The sequence below is a fragment of the Lates calcarifer genome, linkage group LG15, assembly GCF_001640805.2.
Source record: "Lates calcarifer isolate ASB-BC8 linkage group LG15, TLL_Latcal_v3, whole genome shotgun sequence".
Lineage (NCBI taxonomy): Eukaryota > Metazoa > Chordata > Actinopteri > Centropomidae > Lates > Lates calcarifer.
Genome location: NC_066847.1, coordinates 4829828 through 4856778, shown reverse-complemented (window position 1 = coordinate 4856778; position 26951 = coordinate 4829828). Strand labels below are relative to the sequence as shown.

At 42.4% G+C, this 26951-nt stretch overlaps 1 protein-coding gene across 2 annotated transcripts in view; it reads right to left on the bottom strand.

The window, feature by feature from the left end:
• Nucleotides 1-26951, bottom strand: part of LOC108899496 (raftlin) — a 95351-nt gene that overhangs the window by 36501 nt on the left and 31899 nt on the right. Inside the window, exons 3-5 of one of the 2 annotated variants that reach the window (XM_018699970.2) lie at nucleotides 19041-19218; nucleotides 8845-8953; nucleotides 2300-2726 (exon numbers count right to left, since the gene is read on the bottom strand). In XM_018699970.2, the coding sequence (XP_018555486.1) occupies nucleotides 2300-2726; nucleotides 8845-8953; nucleotides 19041-19218 (714 nt within the window). The remainder of the gene's footprint in view (nucleotides 1-2299; nucleotides 2727-8844; nucleotides 8954-19040; nucleotides 19219-26951) is intronic. The other variant, XM_018699971.2, reaches the window with a different exon arrangement.

Sequence of the window (26951 nt, the reverse complement as noted above, 5' to 3'; positions counted from 1 at the left end):
CCCTTCTCCACAAACCATCCAAGCATTTGAGTCTCCAAACTTAAGGGCTCAGTTTCTATCCAGAGCTCCAGTCTCAGGGATGATGTTCCTCTATCAACTGTAAGCTGCAGACTTTCACCAGCTCTGCTGCCAGCGTTTGCACAGCGTTCACCTCTAGATCTGAGGATTAGCGTGGACAAGCCAGCAGTAGCCGAGACTCTTGGGCCTCCTCGGCAGACTGGGCATTAGTAGAGAGGGACATGGGAGCTTGGCAGGCTCCCTTACCACCCCGGCTGGCTGCTGCTTTGGCGCTGTTGGCATTGTCGGAGAGATTCGGGGGGGGGTGAAGGTGGGGGTTGAGCGAGAGCTGTGAAGCTGAAGGAGGTAGAGGACGAGGCAGTGGGGGATTATCTCGCTGCAAAATGCACTGTAGGGAGGCCCAGATGGACCAGTGGGCTGTGGTCTGCTGTGATGCCAAGTGTGTGTTACTGCACACACATATACATTGAGACACATACAAACAAAACCACAAAGCATGCACACCGGAGAGTGCATTCATTATGCAACACCTAGTATTAGGTGCTTTGAACCTAATCGCATTGCATACTGTTCGTACAGTATACACACACAAACACACAGACGCTAACACTCCCTCTGGGACGTGTCTCTAATGCACAGTTTGCACACTGCACTGAAACATGTCACAAATAGGTTCTACGAGAGACTGTGGGAGGGAGGGTGAGGGCGGTGGGTGTCTCCATCTGTTAATCCGAAATGCTCAAATAAAGCTGAAACTATAAATGTCTGTGCTAATTTCAACGCCATTCCCACAGAAAAGAGGGCTATCATGAATAAGTCATAGAGGTGTAGCTACGAACGGCTCACTTTCTGGGAAGACGGAAAGTGAGCCATGAAATGTGCAGCTTCCGAAAAACTGTTGTGGTGAATTTCACAGACGCCCCGCTTCATCAGCTAAGTGTGAGTGTGAATTTGTATGCACCACAGCTATAAGATGATTCTTTTTGTGTAACGGATAGAGAGGATTATATCCCAAGGCAGCACATTGTTGTGTAACATTGAGGCAATAGCAGGAAATGACACCTACGCAGTTGCCAAGTGTTTCAAGAGGGATCTACGGCGCCACGCTGTTCTTTAGTTAAACAGCCAAAAGGTATGGCTTCAAATGAAACCAAAAAACAAAGTCACACAGATATGTAGACAGATACTGGCTAAAGATTAGAAGCTGTCAGTTTGAATCCATGTGAATATGTCACACAAGAAGCAGGAGTTCACGGGACGCTTCTGACTGCAGGACTCGACTCCCGACTGCGTTAACTGCTCTGGGACCAGCAGGTGATTGTGGTTTGATGGAGGAGCTCACAGATGTGAATATCTCCAAACACGCAGCACAAAGGGCACATATTTTCAGCCCCTTTGTTTGAAACTGATACATGCTTTAACAATATTAATCCAGTGTTTGTAAACGGTGCAGGGACCTGTGCGCCGGCCTGAGTTCCACTGAGTGGTGCAGCAGCTACAGCCTTTCACAGTTTGAAGCTTTGACCTTTAATTATCTTAATTATCATCCCTCGTTAGGCCTTTCTGTGTAATTTGTAGGCATAGCTGGATTTGTGTACCAGTGGCAGGTCTCGTGTCATTTGGATTTAAGAGTCTTGTCAAGTTTTAAAGTTAGAAATTTTGACCTTTAATTACAGCCCACCCACTGGGCCAATTAGTGTGGTTTTCCTTTAAAGGTTCACTTCAACCCACTTTACAAAAAAAACCCAAAAACAAAAATCAAATTAGGTTCGGAGATTTCTGCCTCCAGCACAACACAATGGTGGTGGAGTCATCAAAAATCCATATGACCTGATCACTGGGATTACAGAATGAAAACTCCTGACAGTATGCTTTGTGGATTAGCTATAGGGGCTGGCAGATCTGTGTCTGGAAAGAAAATGTTGCCCCTCAGTTGTATGTGGGTGGCAGAGAGACAGATGTTTAAAAAAATGGACAAAGAAAACACTATCAGCATGGCTTGAGACCAGCAATATATTTATTTTTTTTTTGGCTGTATTTTGGGTGAACTGGCCCTTTAAAGTATCTATATGTGTAATCCCTCTTTACAGGTTTTATAAAATGTGGGCCAGCAGAATCTAAAACATCAGTGTTAATAAGAAATAACAAATATACTTCACTTATTATTCATTCTTCTGTGGCAGTGTGGAATAGATTTGCAGTCTTAATTTCCATGTTTTTGCTTCACACATCATTTTCATCCTAGTTTGAGTTTATGATGGTAACCATGGAGACCACTCACCATCGCCTCTCCGCAGCCGGTATCTCGGCCTCTCCTTTGTCTCTGTGCCGCTGTCTTTGTTGTTATTGTGACACGGCGACTTCTCTTCCGTCAGCTCCTCACTGTGCTCCAGATCCAGCTCTGATATCGGAGACGTCGCAGGCGAGACCTCATCCTCCTGACCGCCCTCCATCCCGCTCCCCGGATGCTTCCCGGTGTTCTCCCCACTCGGTGCTCCTTCCCTGGCCTCAGCTTCGGCTGCCTGGTTTTTGGGGCTGGAGGGGTTCGAGGGGCTGCAGCTACCCAGGGATCCGAGCACAGAGCTGGGGCTGGAGTGCAGGGAAAGGGAGGGGGTGTCTGGTTCTCTGATTGTGGTGCATGGGGCCCCATAGGGTTCCTGGACAAATCCCACAAACATCACTCCCTGGTCAGCAGCATCCTGGATCTGCTGTTGGGAGCAAGAAAGATAAATAAATTAAAACCGACAAGTTTTGATTTAATTTGAGCTACAGTGCTTAGTCAGGAAATTGACAAATATTCTCTGTTTCCAGCTTCTCCAATGTGGGAATTTGCTGCTTTGTTTTTGGAGTTTTGGGCCACACACGCTCTTTAAAGATGTCACTTTGTGCTTTACATTTCACAGACTAAACAATAAGTCCACGAATCAAGAAAAAGATATAACTGTTGCATATACTGTTGGATATCTTGGATGTGAAGCTGCTGTTGCACTCTGTAGTTTGGGTGTAGAGCATCAGGAAAATTTAGATTCAGAGTGAAAAATAAGAACCCGTGAAGCAGAACATACACAACAAGAACATAACAAGTATTTCCCATGAGATCTCAAACTGAAACCAAACTTTCAGAATTGGTTTAACATCAATCTGTTGGATCTTGGTGTTTAGTTTTCTTCTCAGTTTCTCTTCGTTCCTTCCCAGCAGCTTCTCCAATCACACAACTGTTGATTAGATTGGAGCGGCCACAACCCCAGTCAGGCCTGGGCCGCATCCCAAATCCAGCGCTCGGCTTCTTCTTTTTTCTTTTTTGTTTTTCTCCGTCTTATTTTCATCCGGCATTTTATGTCAATATTGGGATTCTGCCACGGAGCGAGATTGAAACGTTAACTGTCAGAGAATGTTAATGATGCCATCCTCCATTTCTGCCCCCTCCACCCCCCACCCACCCCCTACAAGGCAAGGCGGCACCCGTCGTCTCTATCTCGAACCACAGTGAGGGAAGAGAATAAAAATCAAATCAAATTGCAGGTTATTCACTATGAAATTAAATTGGAAAACAGTCACATTGTTTCCAGCCATATTGTTTAATATCAGTGAACGCTCTCTGGGTGCTTCCACATCATATTCCCCATACCAATATGCTGAAATGGAATTGCGGAGATAAAAGAAAGAAACTGTTGTATCTCATTTAATGGTAATGCAGGCAGTCAGAGAGAGAGAGAGATGAATGGCTTTGACTGTCTAATGTTGGTGCAGTTGATAGCACAGGAGATTCAAACAGTGGGCTGTAATGACTGAATTTATTTTTAGTGCCATTATTATTATTATCATCATTATTTTATTAAACCCCTTGTACGACAAAGTTGATTTCTTTTCTTGTAACACACCAGCTTCATGATGTGAAAAAAGGGAAATCACAAATGTGTGTGTAGAAACAACAGTATGGTCAATAATCGCAAATAATTTAATCTCTCTTTCAGATGGGTTCTATGTGAATAGGTTAGTAGCTGGTGAAATACAAGAGTCTAGTGCGGAAAGAGTTTGTTGATTAATTATTTATTAATCAGTGTAAATTGAATATATTAAGCTGCCAAATACACTCCCTGGCCACTTAATTAGGCGTGCCTATATAATTCAATGCAATAAAGTAAAACAGCTCTGCCACATATTCTCCCTTTATCAAGCTTCAAAAACAAGCTAACAAAATGTAATTAATATATCCTTACTACTGAGGTTGTTCAGTGATGGTGTTGTACTGGCCTGCATTATACTGGACATTAGAAACATCTATCAGTAAAAACTAGTTCATTTCCACACTGCTGCAGCCTACAACCTCAAGGATAAACAAACAGAGAGAGGTGATACCTCTCTGACAGTGACAGCTCAAAACTGAACATCATTATCTTTGTAAAGGTAAAATTAATGGCTGAGCTGTTGTGTTGGATTGCATTAGATTTCACAGGTGTGAAAAGGCTGAAGTTTGAGGAAGCCCAGAGTAAGAGGCTCTAACGTACTTTATCAGAAACTCTCTTTCCCTGTGACCTCTGCCATGTTGGGATTCACACGGTGGTTGAGAAGCTGTGAGAAAGGAAGCAGGGACTTCTCTTTTTGTCATTCTCATACACAACTGTCATTTTTCATGTGAACAACTGAGTGCAGCACTATGAATGATTTCCAGGAAAGTCCGAAACTGTGCGTCATTATCCTTATATTTAAATGATTAAGTATAAATTTAAGTCTGCTGATGTGTAGCAGTTAACGGTTTTAGATTAGCATGCTAGCATTTGCTAATTAGCACTCAATGTCATTAGTTCTGCAGGTTATGTGGTTATAAACAAATGTATTGGACACATTAAATTGTTTATCCTGATTCTGGTATTAGATGAAAAAATCCAGGGATCATCGAAGCTGATAAAGTTCATCCTCAGGGGGACATAAATGTGTGCACCAAATTTCAAAGCAACCATTCCAATAGCTGTTGAGACATTTCCACTAAAAAAAACAAAAATGTCAATCTCATTGTGACATTAGAGGAAAAATCAGGAGCGCACTCACATCATTAGGAATTCATCCTCTGGGAAACACAAATGTCTGTAGAAAATATCATGGCAATCCATCTAATTGTTGTTGAGATATTTCAGTCTGGACCACAGTGGTGGACAGACGTGGCCATCCCCAGAGCCACATTGCTAGTGTGTCGAATGATGCATAAGACATCTGGTATATGTCTATTTTATGGGTTAATTCAGGCATAAAAACATAGTATACAGAGAGTTTTCCTGCATTATATAGATTCAGTTAAAGCTGGAACAAGATGGTACAGTACATATACTGTAAGACAGTGTGGAATAAGATAAAGCTACTAGCTAACAGGACTCTAAAGAGGAAAAGTGGATGTTGGAGGGCTGACTGAAAATGAGAATAATTCTTTTCCCATATACACAACTGGGAATAACAGAATAAATGGAGGATAAAATCAAAAATTAGCATTCTTCTGAACTCCTCAATCTAAATGAATAGCTTTACACAAGTTGCTCTGCCTCAGAAGGAACCACCTCGGGTCAAGAAAATGAGGTTTTGAGGTCAAAGAGGAAACTTTGCATCACATCATTTCTCTTCATTAACCGAAATGATGCAGAGCACAGACTTGATGAAAAATATTCTGGAAGCTGCTTCCCTCATTCTGCCACCAGAATATCAACAGCCTGCAGTGAAAAACCCATTTCAATTTTGACTTGAGACCACATTTCCTATTTCCCCCCGCAAGTTATTAAAGTGGCACCAGGAGAAGGTGTCTGAAGGTCAAGATGAAAACCCCGGAGAGAGAGAGACTGAACGAGGCAGAGAGAAAGAGGGAGGAAAGAGACGACAGAAGGAGAGGCAGAGGGATAACGACAGAGATTGAGACAGTGAGGAGGAGAGAGAAAAGAAAATGAGAATAAAAAGGAGACTGAAGAGAGAGAAAAACAGAAACCAAGAGAGGGGCTGAGGGGAATGGACTTCTCTGCTCACTCCTCCGCCACTCATCCATGTCCACTTCCCTTTTAATAGATTTCTAGCATGGCCTCCTCCTCCTCCTCTAGCAGGCCCGTAGCAGCTCAGTAGATTAAAATGATAACCAACAGTAATGAGGTCCTACAGGACTGTGGTTGCATGACTAATCGAAGGGCAAAATGTACAGGAAGGTCCAGGAGCAAGGCTTCAAAGGCCAACACAACGGCCCGTAATATACAGATTAGGCAGGAGGCTTGAATCATGATGACGCAGCATAACCAGCGCAGAGAGGAAGACGTGTTGGTATATTTCATCTGTGTGTGCCATTTCAAACAGGCTCTCTACAGCCATGCATTCATAGCAGTGACACACACTACACAGCCAATTCATTATCAGATCAGGGAATGTGATTTCACATCTCTGGCCTCTGTTTGCTGCTTTCATCTCCTCTATGAAAAATATAGAAATGTTGAGTTATTTGGTTTGCTAATTAACATTAGCCTTGACCCATTAAAGAAATGCAGCTTTTAGCAGATTACATACATCCATTCTGGTACTTGGAAGCATTGCAAATGAGCAATATGCCGTATTTTAAAATGTGAAATCATGCAAATATTAAATCTATATGAACCCAGAAGTACATTCATCCATACAGTGAGACAGATTTTGAGACCTACTATGGATTTGAAGGAGATTTTTGGATTACAGGACTAAAAACAAAAATCATAATTATATAAATTACCTAGTTTGGTTCAACTAAGGGGTGGAAAATGTGTATTTTTTCTAATAGTGCACTTTTTCAGGTACTTCACTTTGATTTTGTGCAACTTTATACTTCTTCTTTATCTACTTTTTATTCAACTACATTTATTTAGCTGCTGCAAATCAGTCTAAGTTGACATTTTTAAATGTAAAACCTGACTTTTTATTATACCCAAACCTATGTACAATATCTGGATTTAGTTTAAGCTGAATCAGCAACATTAAAAATCCTGAATACAAACAGGCCATTCTTTTTAGTATTTTACTATTTACTAGCATTTTGCTGCTAATACCTTCAACACACCTTCTCATTATAGAATATTTTAACGCTGCTACTTTATGTATCTTTGTAATAAAGGTTCTGAATTAGAGGTCTTCACAGATCAACTCAGTTCCTAATACCCGAGACCTGACCCAGGAGTGAGCGAAGCCAGATTTACATTTAGTGTAATCGTGTCGGATAGGGTCCCGTTGTATTGCTGAGGGTCTGATGTCTCTGTGTTAATATGTATAATAATCAAAGGGATCCAAGTGGACCTGCTCACAGTGTGTTATAATTACAGCAGGGGGAGGATGTGTTCTTTAGAGGTGAGATGTGAAGTGCAGGTAAAAATTACATGCTGCTGCCAGTGTTGCTCTCTCTCTGTTTGGGTCTGCAGAGTCGGTCATGTCAGTCTGGTCTGACTCTATCTTTCCCTTTTAAAAATGATTTTCCACGGGTCTGTCTCAGATCTGGTGAAGACTTTTAATCTGAACACTTTTTCCATTGCTGATCCTTCCACTGCCTCCTGCAGCCCTGTCTCAATTTGATGTAATTAATGCAATTAATGATAAACTGCTGCCGGTAAATCTGACAAATTTAGGATCTCTGGCATGACAAAACTCTGATTTATTTACGTTTTCAGCTAAGTTGACACTCTGTTGGTTGCTTTGCCTCGAGCAAATAAGAGCGTGAAATCTCTATGGGAAAGTGATCAGAAAATGTAGCAGTAGGAGCCTGTCAACATGGCTCATAGTAGAGGAGTAGCAACAAAATCAAGGTTGTAAAGTTACCACTAATTTATACCTGACATCTCCTGAAATACACACACTTTGTCACCACCCCTATATTTTCTTTATTAGGTTTTTAAAGTTGCAATTACATTACTTTTATTGTCACTCCTCCAACATACTGCACTTCACTGACAACTGTGCTGCAAGTATTCTGTGACAAGCTGCTATTAAAAGCCTTCAGCCTGACAGCAGTGTGCCAGCAGGTTTAGCCATGTGGTTGATTCACCAAAATAGAGTTTTAAACAAACACTGTGTTCTCTGAACATACAGACAGGGTGACACACAGCTGAACAAAGTGATTTCAGTTTAATGGCAGAATAATGGTGTTTTTCACGCCTGAAAGACTGAACCAAGGTTTTTGTTGTATTATATACATTTGATCCAGTTAGTTGTGGTTTCACATTGCACAATTGGAAGCACACTAAAGGACTCTGTCATCATCACCTGCTGCGTCTTCCTACATTTGACACTTTGACATTGGTTTATAGATGGGCGTGTCGGCATGTTGTCAATTCAACTCATCCTCTCAGAAAATAACTTACAAATTTTGGCATTTTTATACATTTATTTCAAGTTGAATTGTGCTGCTGGCCCCTTTTCCCTCCAGTTATATTTCTTTTTCTATCGTTTAATGGGTGAGGAGCCTGTTTCAGCTTCCTGTAATTGGCCTGACAGTCTGTGTTTTCGCACCACTAACGAACCGAGACCTTCCTGGGCCAAGAAAACCTTTTTTGGTTGGCCCAAATTTTAGTCTGAGGCACCTTTTACACCTGCTATTTTGATTCGTATCAAACGGATAAGTCAGAAGGTGTGGACCAAACGAGGCAGATGTGACATGCTCCTTTATGTCTGACTCAGTATTCGATGTTAGAATATGTATCTGTCCATTAAGTCGGAATAAAAGCCATGAGAGTTTCATTCACCCCCTCTATCTCCTCCCGCCTCCTTCCCTCCTGCACCCTTCCTTCCAGCTGGGCACAAACTGACAAAGCCTTCAGCTTGGCATTTGTAAAGCAGCCCTACCTTCTTGACGTAGCCCTGGATGAGCTCTGGGGTGGGCACCTGCTCGGCAGACAGACACTCTTCCAGCTGTAGTTTGAACGGTGGGCAGACTGGCTGGCTCCGTTCCACCCTGCGTGCACCACAGTGGGGGGAGAGAGGACAATGAGTTTCAGCCTTTCAGCCCAGCCAGCCTGCTGGACAGACACTCAGGATACACGAGGGTACCCGTGCATTCACACACAAAACACACATTCACAAACAGCCTCAAATTATAAAATTACAATCATAAAACATCCACAAACACAGACCCAGGCATTAAAATCTATAATGCAAAAATAACCCCCTATCAACAAATTACACTGCATCAAGAAGCTTTGTTAATGTTATTGTGTCCCGGTGGGAGGCAGGAGAAAAATACAATAAAACACTTAAGTGAGACAAAGATCCACATGGATGAAAGCAAACACATGGGGAGCACGGAAAGCAGGAAATTCAATGCAAATCTCGTCTTGTGTGCCCCCCCCCCCTTCCCTCCTCACTCCTCCCCGCTGAGGCCATCAGTATTTTGAGCGGGGAGAATCTATTTATATGGTGTTGTATTTTCCTATTCTGTCCTCTGGAGGAAATCCCAGAGCTAGCCCCGAGGAGACTAATGCCCCAGCTTCCATCTCCCTGCTTCTCATCCTGTTGACAAGGCGAAGAAGCTCCACACACCCTTTTCCTCAGTGTGCAACAGAGTCTGGGTGCATCTACAGTACACGTGTGTGTGTGTGTGTGTGTGTGTGTGTGTGCGCTCTGCGTGAGCCCTGACTTTACACGAACACCTGATGTGCGACAGGGCAAAAGATGCATGTGTGCATGCTGGTGTGTGTATTAAAGACTGCTCTTGCAGCTTTCCAGTTCACGCAAGGACTCCCCCAGAGTACACGTGCATATCCCCACCTCACTGTGCGTGTGTGTGTGTGTATTTCTCATGCATTATCACACTGATTTTCCTGTCACTGGATACAGGCTGAACAATATATGTATCAACTATGAAAAACATTTGAGAGATTAGTAAGAAAACAAACAGTTTAAAGGTGTAGTTTTTGGGAAACCTGCTTGTTTACTGTCCTGCTCTGAGAAATAACTTTTTTATTCTCTTTACATTTTAGTTTTTGTACAGATTAAATGAAACACGTCAATGAGCTTTGGAGGTAGTTGGATTTATTTATATTTCAACCTGCGGTCATAAGTTTCCCCTCCATTTTTTCTGTCTTTACACTAAGCTCAGTTAGTGTATTTTATATTGTCTGAACTGAACTCTTGGCAACAAAATGAATAAATGTATTTCCTCATGTCAAACGACTCATTTTATGTTATTGGAAAAGAAAACTTGTCTCCTTTTACCGTTATATGAGTAACTGTTGTTCACATGAAAAATGCTGATTACAGTGACTCTCCAGCTGTTCAGGATTTCTGTAAAGTTAGCCAACTCACAACAGACAGATTTAAAACTGAAATGATTCAAATTGGTGCCATGGGGACTGAGCTATCCTGACTTTTAGTCCTTAGAATGAGTCAGATGCACTTCCCATGATGCAACTCAATAGCCTCTTTCATTAGGTCGTCCCTGCCTGGTAAACACCCATCTTTCAAATTTTAAGCCCCTCATTTGTCACATGGGCTTTCACTTAAAAAATGCAGTCTCCAAGCCCTTGGAGAGCCCCTTTAACGTTTGCCCAAACCACTTGAGTTTGAAAGTACAAAAGACGATTCTACTGCTCTCTACTGAGAGCAGAGTGAGGCCCTGACTCATATCATTCCATCCATAGAGGAAAAAAAAAACCCCACAGTCACCACACTTCGACTCGACTGTCACTGACACCCGTCGCTTTGGGTATATCAATGTCGCAGCACACAGCAGAACAGAAACTGGGCCGACTGACTCGGTAAGTACAAACTTCACACGCTCTGTGAAACATTCATTACGACGAGCTGAGAGCAGGCGCTCTTTTTTTTTTTTTTTTTTTTTTTTTTTTGCAGCGTCATAACATTCAAAGGCAGGATGGCAGAAGCCTGGTGGCACTGTCAAAAAGGTGCATGTATCCCCCATTGGTTGTGACATAAATCACAACCTCTTTCTCTGTTTGGTTGTGCTCCAGGCACAAGAGAGAGAGCTACAGACAGCCAGTAAAGTGCAAACCATTTGTTGTCTTTTGCTTTCTTACATTATAAATTATTACACTGGCGCTGTGGATCTTATGCAGCATATTTTGGTGATACTGTCCTGAGTGGTCTGCAGGTGCTACTGTGTGCTGCAAATTAAGAGGCGGTTTCAAAGAATAATAAAATAAAAAGGCCTTTTTTTTCCCAATGAAAGAAATTCATTTTGAAGAGAAATTGAAACACCAGTTCATAATTCTGATTCTACCAATATAATAAAAATGATTCAGGCCTTCTGAGAGATTTCTTTAAATCAAGAGCTGGCACTTAAGCACTGTAATTTGATTTCATTTTGTGCTATCAAATATTTTGCACAGAGAAGGTGTCACTTCTTTTCAAATGGAGAATAGCTCTTTTTGGAATGAATGGAGGGTGGTTTCTGCAGGCAGAGCGTCAGGGGGAAGTGAGGAGAGACGTGGCGGAGAACAACAATTCAAACCGTGCACTCAGTCCTGGAGGGAGGGCCTTGGGTTAAAAATAGCAGCTGCATCACCTGCAGTCCATCTTCTCTGTGTGAAACGGTGACTTTTCATGCAGTGTGCAGCGCCGGCTGTCAACTGCCGAGGCCTCGTGTGGTTAGACGGGTGTCAAATGCCTGCCTGCCTGCCTGCCTGCCTGCCCACCTACCTGGAGCTCCCCCCTGGGTGAGTACACCTGCTAAACTCCCCCTCCCCCATCGTCTGCCCACAGATGGGTCACATGCTTTGTTTCGCTGTTGAACATCTTGTGTTGGGCTAATCACTCCCGCTGGAGCTGAACGTTCACATGGTAACTAATTGCGTATTACCTGTTAATGGCTTGCTTTGGGATTTGTTTTAGCCGTGCGGTGGCTACATAATCTGTAAACGTGTTTCCAAGTGCATCATGTTCACTGAGGTATGAAAAGGGATTGTGGTGTCATATTACTATTTTTCAGTGTAAACCAGCAAACTGCAAAAAAAAAAAAAACCAGTTTAGTCTTTGTTTAATCTTAATATTTAAGCTTACCGCATCTCAATTTTAATTTGTAAAAGAAACTTAAATAGCTAGTGGTCACGTTCTTTCCTTATTATTAGTTGTCAGTTTGTGGAAATAAACACTTTGGTGTTTCTGGAAATGAGTCTGTAGATCGTGAAACTCATTGAGGTACATCCTCTGAGAATCAAGAATGTCTCTACACAATTTTGCACCAATTCATCTGGTAGACATTAAATGATTTCACTGAATAAGTGAAAACTTGTCAGGGCATCACCGCAATCTTTGAATTTATCCTGTAGGGACTCTGAGAATCTGTCAAAACTTTTTACACCAATCTATCCATCAATTGTCAAGGGTATTTAACACACACACAAAAAAACGTCAACCTCACAATGGTGCAAGATAAAAAACCAGGGTATCATCAAAGTCAGGTCTCCTTTACAGACCATGAACATCTGTACAAAAATTCCTGACAAGCCATTCTGTGGTTGTTGAGACATTTCTGTCTAGACCACGTACATATTTATAGAGCCACATCACTCGCATGGCTGAAGCTCAATTAACTCAGCCTTGAAAATGTTCAAATGTCATGTCATTTACATCAATATTCAGAGACCTGATTAACTGTCGATTTGCTCACAAGAACTTGTGCTTTTACTTGGACTTGCCCCCAGAGACTCTCTCTACAACTGACCCATTCCCTCTTATACTGTTTATGTTCTGGTTGCATGGCTGCATTATGCACAGGACCATATCTCACAGGAAAGACGTGCCTGAAACAACAAGTCAGATCAGGTTATATATTGTTTAAAGTAATCGCTGCTTGAGAGTAACAAAGTATGCACTCAGTAAAATGTTTTAAATCATTACTTTAATGTCACCTGTTTTAGGAAATTGCTTGAGAGGATTGAATTGCACTTAATGTATTCAATAAAAGCTTTTCTCTTTTCCAAGACAAAGTCAGGGCTGAATAAAACTATTATTACGGTGTAGTCGGTGAGTATCAGTGAAACATGTTTATTCGCTCAGGTTCCTTTTGCATCAGAAACGAAGTCGTGTCAGACCTCTCACCCACCTTCATCTCACACTGCTCATCCATTGCTATGACGACACAGCCAGGGAGCATCTGAACCCGTGTTTAGCACTCTGTCACCGTGGAGCTTTAATAACATAGTACACCTCCTCTAATGTCACATTTTCACACATTCGTGAATAATTTCACCTGGAGCGAATCCCCTCTAATGGTTTTTAGCCTGTACCTCTTTATTTTCCTCCTTCTCCCATCTCTCTCTCTCTTCTCCTCCCTCTCAACCCATCTCTCACTTCCAGTCCCTCTCTTTCCCTGCCTGCGCTCACGGGGGCTCCTTGCAATTACCCAATAATGATGAATATATCCCATCAGACATTGCCTGCTGAACTGTAACCCTATTCCATCGCAACCAAATTGAACACTAGGAAATTTGACAGTTGACATTTTAAATTTTCAAACGGTCCAATCCATTCTGTCTGCATTGTATTTTTTTTTTTTTTTTTTACCTCTTCTTTCCCGCAGCGGGCTGTAACAGGGAGGCAGCTGCCACCACTGACAAATTGCCAGCTAAGGTTTCTAAAGTTATAACCCACTTAACTAGATATGTCAGTCAGGTGACAGTGTCTTAACATTTACAGATGACACTGCGCTGTATGTACACAACCTCTGTGTAGTTCCCGACTCCTGCAGCGTCACCCCCGCCATGTAAAGTGTCTTGTTGGCTGAGCCTTTTACTCTGAGGCTAATACTATAGAGACTATACTGGGACTGTGTCCAGGCATGCTGTGCATGTTAAGTAAAGAAACTCCTCTACCTTGACTTTTGTTTTCTGTACAGTTGTGAGAAACAGTTTGTTTCAGAGGGACGGATGAATGTTAGCTCACTGTCATGCTTTCAGTGCCATTCACTGTAACCCCTCCCGCCCTCAACCTCCTCCTCGTCTTCCTCTTTTGATTCCGGGGTCTGACAGCAAAGGGGAACGGGAGGGGCGATGCTCTGCTTTTTGGTTTCTCTTCCCTCATTTTTCCCTGAAGGAGATTTTGGATTCCCCTGGGCTGGTGCTGATGTGAGCAGCTGTCTCCACAGAGACGGTGACAGACGCTGGAGATAAAGCCTGGGCCTCCGCTTTCGGCCGGGGCCATCAAAGGATGGTAGACTCCTCTGCCCTTTTCACTCAATATCTCTCCCTCGCTCCTTTTTTAAAAAAAAAAAATATACCATTCAACCTCCTTCTGTCTTCATAGCTCTCTTTACCCAGCTGTGATTTTCTTTTCTGCCTCTCTCCCTCCCCCTCATGGTGTCTTTTTTTTCTGAAGCAAGGCAAGCATGTCTTTAAAAAAAGGGAGCGAGAGAGAGGGAGAGATATGTAGTCCATTCAGCTGTACCCTTTTCATACAGAATCAATATTTCTGTTGTCCGGTGTTGCAGGAGCAAAGAGCTAAGGAGGGTTTGTGCTGTTTGTACGAATGTCTGTACATGCTGAAAGTGAACCTGAGGTGTTCTACACAACAGCATGGGAGGTGATTACTAATGGACACAATCTGCAGGAGGGGAGGGCAGATAAGGTGCCCTGCATTTCAACTATATGACCTTCTAAAACATGGCTGCCTGACTTGTTTTTCCAAGGTCTCAATAGGTGCGTTCCAGTCACCGGTTTTTATGTGTATTTACAATAAAGCTGCAAAGTCAGGAGTTATTTTAGGCAAACCAGCATTCAGGAAGTAAAAGTCATGTTCATTTTCTGCATAGGCAATTGTAAGTGAGCAGCAGTTTCAAAGCTTACTTGGGGATAAAATGAATTATCAGTATAAAAAAGTAGCAACTGAGTCAGAGAATATCTGGTAAGGAGTCAAAGGCACAGGCCTGTGTATATAAAAATGCACGGAGAGAAGATAAGTACAACTCCCGCTGAATGTTTCAGTAAAAAACTGTTCAAAACCTGCAGTATAGTTACAGTTAAATTAAAAAGAAAAGGGAAAAATAGCAGATTTCTTTTAATGCACCTAGACGTCGTGGTACCTGCTGTGCCTCCTGGTGTTTCTTTTACTGTAGACAAAATATTCATGGCATGCCGTCACTCACAATTAAATGCCTCTGCTTCACCGGAAAGCTTAAAAAAAATAAAGAATGAAGCCGGCAAGGAAGTCTAGACGATGGCCATTGTTGCATGTCACTCTCTATTTCTATCACCATAGCAGCTGATAAAAACACCACAGCATCCACGTGGATCAGAATAGATAAAATCATTCATTGAAAAACAGCTGAATGCACATCAATGAAATGCTGCGATGTATCAGGGTTATTGGTGCTTGATTTATTATGTAATGTTGTCATATCCTCTAGCTACTGTCTTGAATACACTTGCATAAAGGCAGCTGATGAAAACATGCACTGATTTGCATTTTTATTCTACCCAAGTTTTAGGCATTCACTCAAAACTTGCCCATCATTTAAATGGAAGAGTCTGGTCTCCATCCAGAAAAGATAGCTTTGGTCTTTTGTTCCAACACTCTAACAGCCTATGGTTATGTTTTCCTGACAAGCAACCTCCTGTGGGTGTACCAGTAATGGCTTGTCATTCAGAAGTGGAGGCAGTGTGATGTTGTTATAACAATCACCGCTGGTTTAAATAGTTATCTTTAAACTAGACCCTAACCATAGAAGTGACACTCAAACTCTTATTTCTAATGACTAGACGTCCTTGTGGACAGCACTGATATTCATGTTTTAAATTATGAATGTCAGCTTGAAATGAATTCTGTCCTGGTGAACAAAGATGTCTCAGATGAGAGTACCTGGATGTGAGGAGTAAGACTGTACAGCAACAAGTTTTTAAGAGATTTATTTTCGTCCCGTCAGAGTCTTCCATTTCCTCCCACCGCTGTCAGGTGATTGACAGTAAGCAGGGCATATCGAAACGCCTTGCACCGCTCAACCCTGGCAAAATTACAGTAAATAATGATAAAACAGAAAATTTGACAAACCCAAATTAAGTTGTCATGTTTGCTGTGATGAATTATCTCACGCTGTGGAGGTTGTTTCTCATACTGTAAGACAAGAAAAGCAGCGGACGGTTTCTTCTGAAGGGAAGAAAACAGGCTCTGATATCTCCAACAAACACCAGCAGGAATGAGGGAAAAGAAAGTGACACGTTACGACAGTTGGCACTAACCTGAAAACAATTTTTTCCTCAGGACATAATTTCTGCGCTCCCCATAAGAATTTAAATTATCATCAGCATACATTTGCACAAACCAATTAATTGCCTCCTCTCCAATTTATTACTTTTTGACTGTTGTATTTTTACCGCTCATATCTTTTGTTATGTTTTTGTTTTTGCTCACTTTGCTTGTATTATATCTATCTTCTTTTTACTTTGAAACCTTACATTATCCCTTAGCACTCTCCCATGAGGATCCAGAAAGTTTCATCTTATTTTATTTCATCTTAAATTCATCAGAATTCCCTCTGGTCATCGTCCTTCTCCCTTCTGAATCACATCCCTGATCGTCCTTTCATTATGTTTTCTGAAAACAACAACAGCAACAACAAAACCCCCCTACAGTATGTCTGTCTTTAGTTTCTGTTTTACGTCTTCTGTGTTGTTTTTCATACATGATCACTCTTTGGTTGCAACAGAGCTGTCAGGGCACAGCGGCTCTGATTATTACACTCCTTACTCTCGGTCGCTTGTAATATCGGGTATTGGTTTTTTGTTATTGTACTGTCGCTGTTGGTGAGAGCGTTAGCTAAATGACTGAAATGTCAGTGTAGATTAGTAACAGTGGTGCTGTGTTTATGCTCAGTGGTGAAGAAATTACAGAAACGGTTTGTCAGCATTGAGAAATGTGTTATGTGTTTTTTTTTTTAAAGGTGTGAAGAATATGAGGGTAAAATCTGCTCAGGAACAGCAGCAAGTTGGGAGACTTATCCAGAGCAATGTCACTTTACACAAGGGCTCACAATCAGGTAATGGTCCCTCATATTAGCCGATTTAAACCCTTTAAACCTCCTTAAACCTCCCATAAAGGCACTATACGGTTATATAGGGCACCACCGCTGCTCCAAAATTCCCCCAAGTGGAGCTCCAGATGATGTGTGCTGTAGCTGACATCCAGCGATACTCTCCTAGTGAGGCATTTAGGAACATCTGTAAAACATACCCTCTACTGTCTGTATGCAAGGCGTTTAGAGGACATCTGTAAATTGCAGCTATAGAAAATCACACTCTCTGGGTGGCTCCAGTGCCCCCCATGACCCTCAAAAGATAAGTGGTATAGCTGATGGATGGATGGACACTCTCCCCCTCTAAACTGCATCGGTCATATGCTGCACCACGTACCATCACAAGTAACCTGTGGGAAACACTGCAACATTTCTCTGGGTTACATATTTACATGTTGCTCCTTGTGTTGTGTCTTAATTTTTAATGAATCGCTAACATTTGATCAAGCACAACTGACCAAATTCATTTTTTTACTGTACTGCCTGGGCTCCACCAGAGTCTAGGAGCACCCACAAAAGCCACAGAAAGCCACCTACTAAACCCACAAAGTCGAATTAAAACACAACAAAAGTTAGCTTATAAAAAAAACTCTAAAGGGGAAGTGAAAGTTTTAAGTGCTGGATCTCTTCAGGAATGGGCGAGACACTCACACATTCAGCAGACACACACACCCGTGCCCTGCAGCCAGGGAACAGTGTTTTGGTAAACAGGCCTGGATGTTCGCTGGGCTTCAGAGCCAGACAGAGCAGCCACTGGGGCTTCAGCTGCTCGACTCCACCTGTCTGCATGTCACTGCTACCAGGGAAAAAAGAGAGAAAAATACCCTTCTCCTCGTTGCTTCAATCTTTTTGATTGTCATGGAACTGACTTTACAGTATGTGGTCCTGAATAAGCTGATCCGGTTTCATGACCCCTGGGGCTATCAAAGGCATTCTGAATTTTTCCAAAAGCTGCAGTAGCTTTTCTGCTTAAGTCCAGAGAAAGTGATTTTTCAGAGACAAAACGAAACCTCCACCCTCCACTGTCCATCACTGCTCCTCCATGCCCTTCAACCACCCTTGGAGCGGCTCCCTGGCGTCCTGCCCTCACTGAAGTGCACACCCACCCCCACAGTTCCCAGGACACAGTCGGGGTGGGGGGCTCGGGCACAGGGCTGGAGGGCAGATGTAGGGGTGGTGGTGGGGGTTGACTTTGGGCCATACAGCCGGTTTTGGCCGGAGCGTTAAAAGGGCTGGAGATGGAGGATTGAGGTTACTGCTGACTCACATCCAATGCAGCTGCCCACATGACAGCTTGCTGAGCCACAAGCAGATGTTGTGATGCTCTGAAGCAACACTAAAAGGTTGAACCACTGATATGAAATGCTACATGAACCTCCACTGTGTTTCTTAGATGGTTGTCATGGTACAAACTGTTCTGCATTATATATATGTGTGGTGTGTGTGTGTGTGTAATGGCTGTAAACATGTATTATTATTCCAGACACTCTAATGTCACCTACCGACAGCCAGTATATCATTTTTGTACCATTAAACACATGAAAATAAAGCAAGATCTGATTCCCACCAAGTGTTTTTCTGCATAATGACACCAATTATGGTACATTAGTAATCTCAACATGTTTTCTTAAGTGACTATAATGGCTACTTCACTTAGTGATTTTCCCAGAGGTCTAACTAAGACGTCTGAGGCCCCTGGACGATGATTGCCTCAGGGCCCCCTACCTTTGTTTAGTAAAATACATTTATTTTAATGCTTCTTCCTTTAATTGTCATGGCCTTTGCATCACTGGTGACTCTGAGGCTTATTTGTCAAAAACACCTTTGTGTTGACTTGTCGACTTGGAAAACTGGTCAAAATGCATATATTTATTAATGTGTTTTTGCATTAAAATGCTGAAAAATGTGTGACTTTACTGTTTGGGGAACATTTGCGAGCAAAATGTGTTTAAAAATAAACGTATCTGCTCCTTTTATAAAACCAGGTACCTGTTAAGCATTTATGTACTCTGGCTCTTACCCATCGTTGAGTCGGACCAGTATGGCCCGGTAGAGCTGGTGCTGTGGGCTGTTGGACTCCGGTCCGCAGGGGTGGATGAACGGGTGAACGGCTGCCAGAACGAAGCCCTGCTGGTAGAGTTCCTGCAGCTGACCTGGCAGCTCCCGCACCGACGAGAGACGCAGCGTGGACGTCCCACCTGAGAGACACCAAACAGGGAGGGAACGTGTATGAGACTTAAATAATAATCTGAGAATTCATATTTCTTCTTATTTTGTGGGGTTTATTTGGACACAGTTTTGCTGCTCAGCGCAAATGGATGTGTCATTTTTGCCCTGAACCTTCTGGAAAAAGTTCTGATGAAAGTTTACAGCACCATTTTCTTGTCAAACAGATGAAGCAGAACAATTAGTTTGGATCTCTGTGTTTGAAATTATTGTTTTCTGTATTGCCCGTCTGTCAGCCATGGTGGTGGTGGGTGTTCATATGGATAATGCCCTGATTCTTCTGTTTATTCTGAACAAATCACTGCTGAGTCTCCAAAGCAGTAACTTCTGTTAAAACAGGAAATTTCGTGTTTAGTGGCATGAAATTCAGCATCACAATCTTTTCATTTTCCAGCCCTCTCTGCACACCTGACCCTCATCACCTCGTTGGCTCACACCTGCCCCTTGTTCACTGATTTGACCCCAGCTTATATATATACCAGCCACTCTGCTGTTGTCTGGTTGCTGAATGTTGAACTCCTCTTGAAGTCCCTTTAATTCTATCTTTTCTGCCTCTGTTTACATTTTGTTTTTCCCCTGTGCAACTAAAATGTGGCGTTTATAGTCTACACAAAATGTTAGGGAGAATAGTTCGGCACAGATTTAGTTGGCGCAGTCTTCCTGCAGCTCATTGAACAGAGCAGCAGGAAATATCCAGTGCATACCGTTTCAGGTGATTCTAAAGTAAACTGACATAAAGAAACCACATGAGAAATAATTTCCACTGCAGCTCTTTCTATCTGCACTGTTTCTGTCACACTGTGCAAATGACGCAAATCACAGTTCTTTTTCACAGCACTTAGCCTCTTTTTGATTTCTTCTATTCAATTCATGTTTGAGGTCTTGATTATTGTAGAGAGGTTCTGGTACAGCTAGACCTTCCTAACTTTGCGCATTTCTTGTTTAACGAAAAAGCACAACAAGAGATAAATAGGTACCAAACTGGTGGACAAAGAAAATTGCTGGGGGGCACCATGTGACGATTTGCAATTTAGATACGAACACTGATTTTTTAGAGTCACTCCCGGTTTGTTTTGGCAATTAGCATCACGCTTTTCACTCCATCCCCTCAATCTGGGAGTTAATAAGAGTGGATCAAAATCCAATCAGAGTTGATTGCTTAGGCTCTGTATCACAGCAGCTCTCTATATTCTGACACTTACTTTGATTCCCTCTCTGCTCAACCTAACTGTCCAAGTAGAGCGGACAAGGGCTTGACATTAATGAGCAGCAATCAGTGAGTGACCAGCTGTTTTTTAAAAAAGGAACATTAGGTAGGGAAGTTAGTGTGCAGAGCTCTTTTCTCTGCATTATTTTCACCCAGCTTTCCCACCTCAGGGGATAAAACCTGCTGCAGACAGCTGCTGGTGACGGCCTTGTTCAGGGAGCAACCAGCTGTGTTACAACAAGTCACACACAGCTTCTGTCAGGCAACATCAGCCAATCGGGATGTATGGCAATGAGAGCAGAAAAGGAGAATGGTTCAGGTTCAGGAATGGGAGCAATTAGATTAGGAAGATGGCGGGAAGAAGACGAGAGGAGGATGGACAGGAAAAGATGGAGGAAGAGGCCAGAAAGAGGTCAAAGCAGAGAGGAGGAAAGGGAAAGTTAGAGAGGCTACGATCGAGATGCCGCTTGGCCCCGGATGCATGACGGCTGGGATCCCAGCAGCACACTGTACGAGGCGACATTTACTACAGGCCAAACAGCTGGGGCGCGTGGGAGAGCGCCAAGACAAAGAGCTGGGTGCAGAACGAGAGACCGGAGAGAGGAGAGGAGAGGAGAGGAGAGGGAGGGGGGAGGACAGAGGGAAGGGAGGTCTGGCTGTCTGTATGAGCTGTCACAAGACGTGGGAAATGCAGCTACGGCTAATTAGAGTCAATGAGACTTTACAGAACGAAAGGTCCAGATCCATGGGAAAAGTCAAAGTATAGAAGTTCAATGGGAGGTCAGACAGAAGGCGAGTGTGGGCAGAGCTGACTGGCAAGACGATGGCACTGTTTTGTGTGTGTGTGTGTGTGTGTTTGGTCTGAGGTAGCATCAGGAACGCTAATATAATAGCTTTATAGTCCATAATGAGGCTGGAAAAGTTACTTTCAAGTCCTTTTTTTCCCACGGTGCAACATGAGGTTATCAGCAGCCGAAGTCAAGTCAGTCAGTTGTCCCACATTTAAACTCACTGGCACGCAACTCAACAACTCTCACACACACAGTGTTGTTGTTTGTTTAATGTCGAAGTCTTGTTAATGTGTCCACACTTGCAAAGCTGTTCTGCATTACATCTGTGTAATTTATCACATGTGGCCAGTACAAACAGAGATTTTTGGCAGACGAGCTCCTGTGATAATAACATGGATCTGTTGTTCTTAATACAAATCTATTGCTGCCATAGTATATATCTTACAAGCTGTTGATTGATCTGGATGTCTTTAGTCACAGTGGCATCTGCTACTTTTATATTGTGTCTTCATATTTCATAAATTTAAGCAATCAACTGAGAAGAATCCATCAAAGCAGTTTATCTGTTGCACTTGTACTTGGTATAAATGGACATGACAAATACAAATTGAAATTGCTACTGGAAATAATTTAAGCTTCATACTTCATCATACGTTCTACAACCTTAATCACATTTATATTATTGTAACCATGACAACAAAGGTCCTCAAATATTAAGGAGGTGCTTATTTTATCCCAAACCAAGTCGTTTTTGTGTCTAAACCTAATCAAACCATGAGCATAAACTGTGATGTTTATTACTGTAACCATGACAACCAAGGTCCAGTATGCCTGCCACTGCTGGGGCTGCTATTTCAGGAGATGCTCATATGGGTTGTATCAGAGGTTAGGGACACACAACCTCTGTGATCGTTCAGGCTGGAGGACTGTGTTGTTGTTGTTGTTGTTGTGTTTTTATTTTTACATGCAAGTGGACGCAGACAGATGACGCATCCGTTGAAAATGTTTCAACTTCCAATTCTCTCGAGGCTCAACAACTCCATGAACATTCAGAGATAAGAAGAAAAGCAAGAGGGGTCTGGAGGGAAATAACAAAATATGGGGTTCCTGGGGAAGTTTTGAGATCTGAGGCTGAGGTGTTACACAAACACAGCAGGACAACTCTGCATATAACCTGTTAGTGTGTATATTTCTAGATATCTATGGCTGCATGGTCCATACATGGGAACAAACAACTGACAAATTAGCGCAAACAAAACAAGGTAAATACACCATTTAAATGTCTTTGAGCTGCTGAAAAAGGCTAATCTGATTTGTGTCCTTTTCAAAATCTGTAACTGATCAAATGATAGTTCTTTAGGAATTAGACTGTTTCTCTTCCTCTGTCAGGAAAATTCAGCTAAAGCTCATATGTGTGACATTGTTCAGTCATTTTGCGCCGGTTGTAACACAATGGTGTGGCGTGCTTTCAGCTTACACTGCATCATCAGGACTGTAACAGAGGAGAAGGGGATTTCTGGAACTAGTCTGGTTAGCGCCAATCAGGAAGCAGCTCCTGAGATGCAGATATAGCGCTGATTCAGTTTGGATCCTAACTCTTCCTTCCAGGCACAAATCCAGAGGTTCATTGTGAAACCACTAAAGAAGCAGAAGAAGAAGGAGTAGAAGGAAAAGGGGAGGAGGGAGGGGGGGGGATCATATGCTGTCCCCCCCAGGGCAAGTGAGTGCTTTGGCTAAAAATACTCCTCCAAATTTCTCAATCACACTCTGTCCTACTCTGCCACAATGCAGGAGCTTTAGAAGTTAAAAGGCGTGGAGGAATTAACACAAAGAAATAGGTCGCCATTGCAAACTGGTAAAATGTATTCACCCTCCCCACCCGCCTCTCTCTGCTCCTCCCTCCCTCCCTCCCCTCCTCTCCCTCCACCGGTGACTGCCTTTAGAAATGGAATTAATCCTTCTGTGATCTGTGATTTTTTTTGTTTTTTCTTTCCTTCCCTCTTCGTTTTGGTGCAACATGAACACCCTGTCCTTCCCCCAGAAGGATGCTGTTGCGTGTGCGCACGGTTCACGACGCGGTAGATATTAAGTGGAAAATGAAACCGTCTTTGCTTGCTCTCTCATCCCCTTTAGTTGAGATGAGTAAATAAGGAATGGTTTCAATTAGGCAGAGGGAACACAGCCGCTGGCGACTTAAGTTGGCTTTAATCGCTGTGTGAGCTGCTAATAATCTCATCCAGAGGCCTTTAAATACACAGGCACTACATTTATTTATCAGACCAGATTTTATTTATCATGCTGCCCCCAGAGCAAAGTGATGCCCAGTGCTAAGTTTCTCTGAATCTCTTGCTGTTGTAAAGATGTTTACTCTGCCCTAAAATCGTGTTATCCAAGGAGAATCGCTTTGTTTGCGTAGATGAGAGCAAATTAGCTGCTGTATAACTGCTGTATGTGAGTGTCAGTGTTGATGTTTTATACTGCAAATCTTTGGGCCTTTGAAGGAGTCTGTGGTCGATCAGACAGGCAATCTGGTAAACCCTACATGGCAAACTGGCAGCCAATTACTCCACTTTGTCTTTTTGTTTACCCTGGAAGAAAATTCTCGCACATATCAACAGAGAAGAGCCCTAAACTCACAGGAACAAATCGCTTCGTGACAAATAATGAGAAAAAAGGGGGCTTCTGGCTGACAACCAACAAATTGGTTTTCTGGAAAATTGTGTTAGCGCACAGCCATCAAACAGACACTGCCATTAAACACAGAGGAGGAAGCCAAAGTGGGGGCAATGTGTATGTTTGTCTGAATGTATGAAGAGGGGAATGATGGCTGTGTCTTCATGCTAACAGAAAGATGCATGATCAGTTGCTCAGTGTTTGTGGTGGATGTCACGGGTCACGGTAACTTCTGTGTTGTATGAGCTGTTTATATCAAAGCCCTGCTGATTTACAGTGATCCGCCTGAACAGTACAGACAAACACTAGTGACATTTAATGTGTATAACACAAAATAGAAAAAGTAGAAAAAGCAGTTCCCACAGATGTCAGGTAGATCAAATGGAGCGATGTCTTTTTTGTCCTCTGGATTCTCTGTTGATACAGTCTGAGATATTTGTCGTCTTTTTCTGCCTCAGATACATCCACAGTGTCTTCCTTCATGGATTTATTTATCAAATCAACATTCAGACTGAGGTTTAAGATTCCTTCTTGATGTTGGAAGCAGCAGTTGAGAAGATAATCTCACCACAAGGTCAGCTTTGGATGAGAAGTCCTAAAAATTCTCAGAAAAAGATGGATATTTGAACATCTACAACTCCACGACAACTTGCTGAACTCCATCTGCTCCATGGGATATGATCGAAAGCTCCAGAACAGCTGCTAAATGCACCCCGTGATTGTGATTGTGTTTTCTTAACACACTCTCACATAAACCACTTGCTTATCCAAATGCCAGAAGATGAAGATGGGATAAGAATGTTGAGTAAGTGTAAACATGGAGCGTTTCCATAAAAGCAGGATGACAAATGTCAGAGGAATAAAGTTACAATATTGCCCTCAAATACTGCAGGGAAACAGTTTAGCAGTGTGTGTTTGTTCAAAGAGGGAGACGAGGAGACGAGAGAGTGTGTGTGTGTGTGTGTGTGAACATTTCTGTCTCTACATTCAGTTCACGGTGAGGATGTAAACATGCAGTTTTAAATATGCAAGCATGAGAGAGTTCATCTAAGGAGCAGAATATATAATAAACACCCGTCCCATTTATTTCTGTGATGCTGACCTTCCACACATGGCCACCCATATTTAACTGACTCATCACTTGGAATTAGCAGTGGTCCTCATTTCACGTGTCTCATTTCTGGAAGAAATCCAGACATGATTTAATGGACCTATATTTACCAACAAATCTGATTGCATCCGTCTGTGTCTCCCTGCCCTGCAGAATAGTTAGACCCCAAAACTGTTAGTCCAGGTGGTGGAAACGCAATTACAGCTGTCTGTCCAATCACACAAAAAAGGAAAGAGGAAAATATATGAGAGGAAGAGGAGAGAAAGCATAAGAAAGAAGAAGACTAGAAGGAGTAGAAGTAACAGAAGGAGGATTTAAAAAATGGAGAAACAGGAGAAGTTGGACAGAAGGCAAAATTTCTTGCTGACTTGTGCTAAAACTGTTTAACTCTCCCACAACAATAACTCACATAACTGGACAGTGAATGAGCTGGTTTCCATGTGGACACATGGTAGTTGCCCTGATCAGGGATGAGATGAACACTACATACAACAGCACATTACACCATGAGTATTTTAGTAAGTGGTCTGGTTGATGATGGCACTGACGTGTTTGTACATATATCTTAAAACTCAAAACTTCTCGATTCAGACCTAAAACTGCTTTACATTAAAACAATGCACACAGCTGGCTGAAAATACAGAAAATACAATCCTGTTAGAAACACTGAAAACTTATCAGACACTAAAACACTGCAAAGTGGTTAAAATACGAGACAAGTTTTTTTTTTTTTTTTTTTTTTTTTTTTAAACAACTCTGGGAAGTTATTTCACTTTTTGTGGCTGCAATCAAGAGATAAATGGTTGAAATATAACAGTGGTGTAATGAGTCAGCGCTGAGCCCCAATGCATGATGGTCAAAGCGGGTCTTTCCCATCATGCTGCATCAATGTTTGGGCACATCTGCACATTTTTGAACTTCAAATCATCCATGAATCCATAACTTAATTTAGACATGTGAAACTGAGGTATGACTCAACAAACTGCTTGTATATATGTAAAACTGTTTGTTAATTGATTGGTGAATGAATGATATCAAGGACACCATGGAGCAGATGACTCGGCTCACGAATCTTACTTACTACATAACATTTTTAAAGTGTATCTGCTCCATGTACACTGTAGACTCTGAGCCAGAAATGCACAACCTCTGCTGAGATGATGAATGGCATGAGAAAATGAAATGAATGCCCTGAAGAGTTGCAGGCCCTGATGCAGCTGCATTCCCTGCATATGCAACAGCTAAACCACTGGTTTACATGTGTTTAACTGGCTTCTGCACCACCTTGCCAGATGACATGTTGTGGCCTCACACTTGGTCAATTTGTGTCTTAGATTGGAAGCCAAGTGTACATTAGTTTACCCTCACTAGATGCAAATCTGGGTACACCTACTGAATTTATTGGCAGGCCTTTACTCTGCAAGTGCCCACTTCTACACACCACTCACTGGCATTGCTGCCCCTGGGAGGAGAATCATATATGTGACATAGAAAGAGAGAGATTCGTTTACATCATTTCAACATCTGGCTCGAATGCATCTCAAAACCACCACCTGTCGTTTGAGCTCTCAGACTGCCTCTAATGCTCCTTGGCTGCATTTACACTGTGAATGGCTGTGAATGAAATACGTGCAGGCAAGATAAAGGTTTTGTCACTGCAAAGCCGCCAGTGTGAGTCCTTCAAAAATGCCTGGAAAAAGACATACATTTGAAACATTAGTTGCTGTCTCTTAAAAAAAAAAAAAAGTGTGCCCTTGAGCAGGGCATTTAAGCCCCAAACGGGACAAATGTAGCTTTTGTACTGAATAGGCGGCGCAGTGAGACGCCATGTATGCTCACTCAACTTCTCACTTTCCATGAATAATAAAAGAAAAAATATCCCTCAACTTTGAATTGAAATCCTGCCTCTGACACTGGCTCACT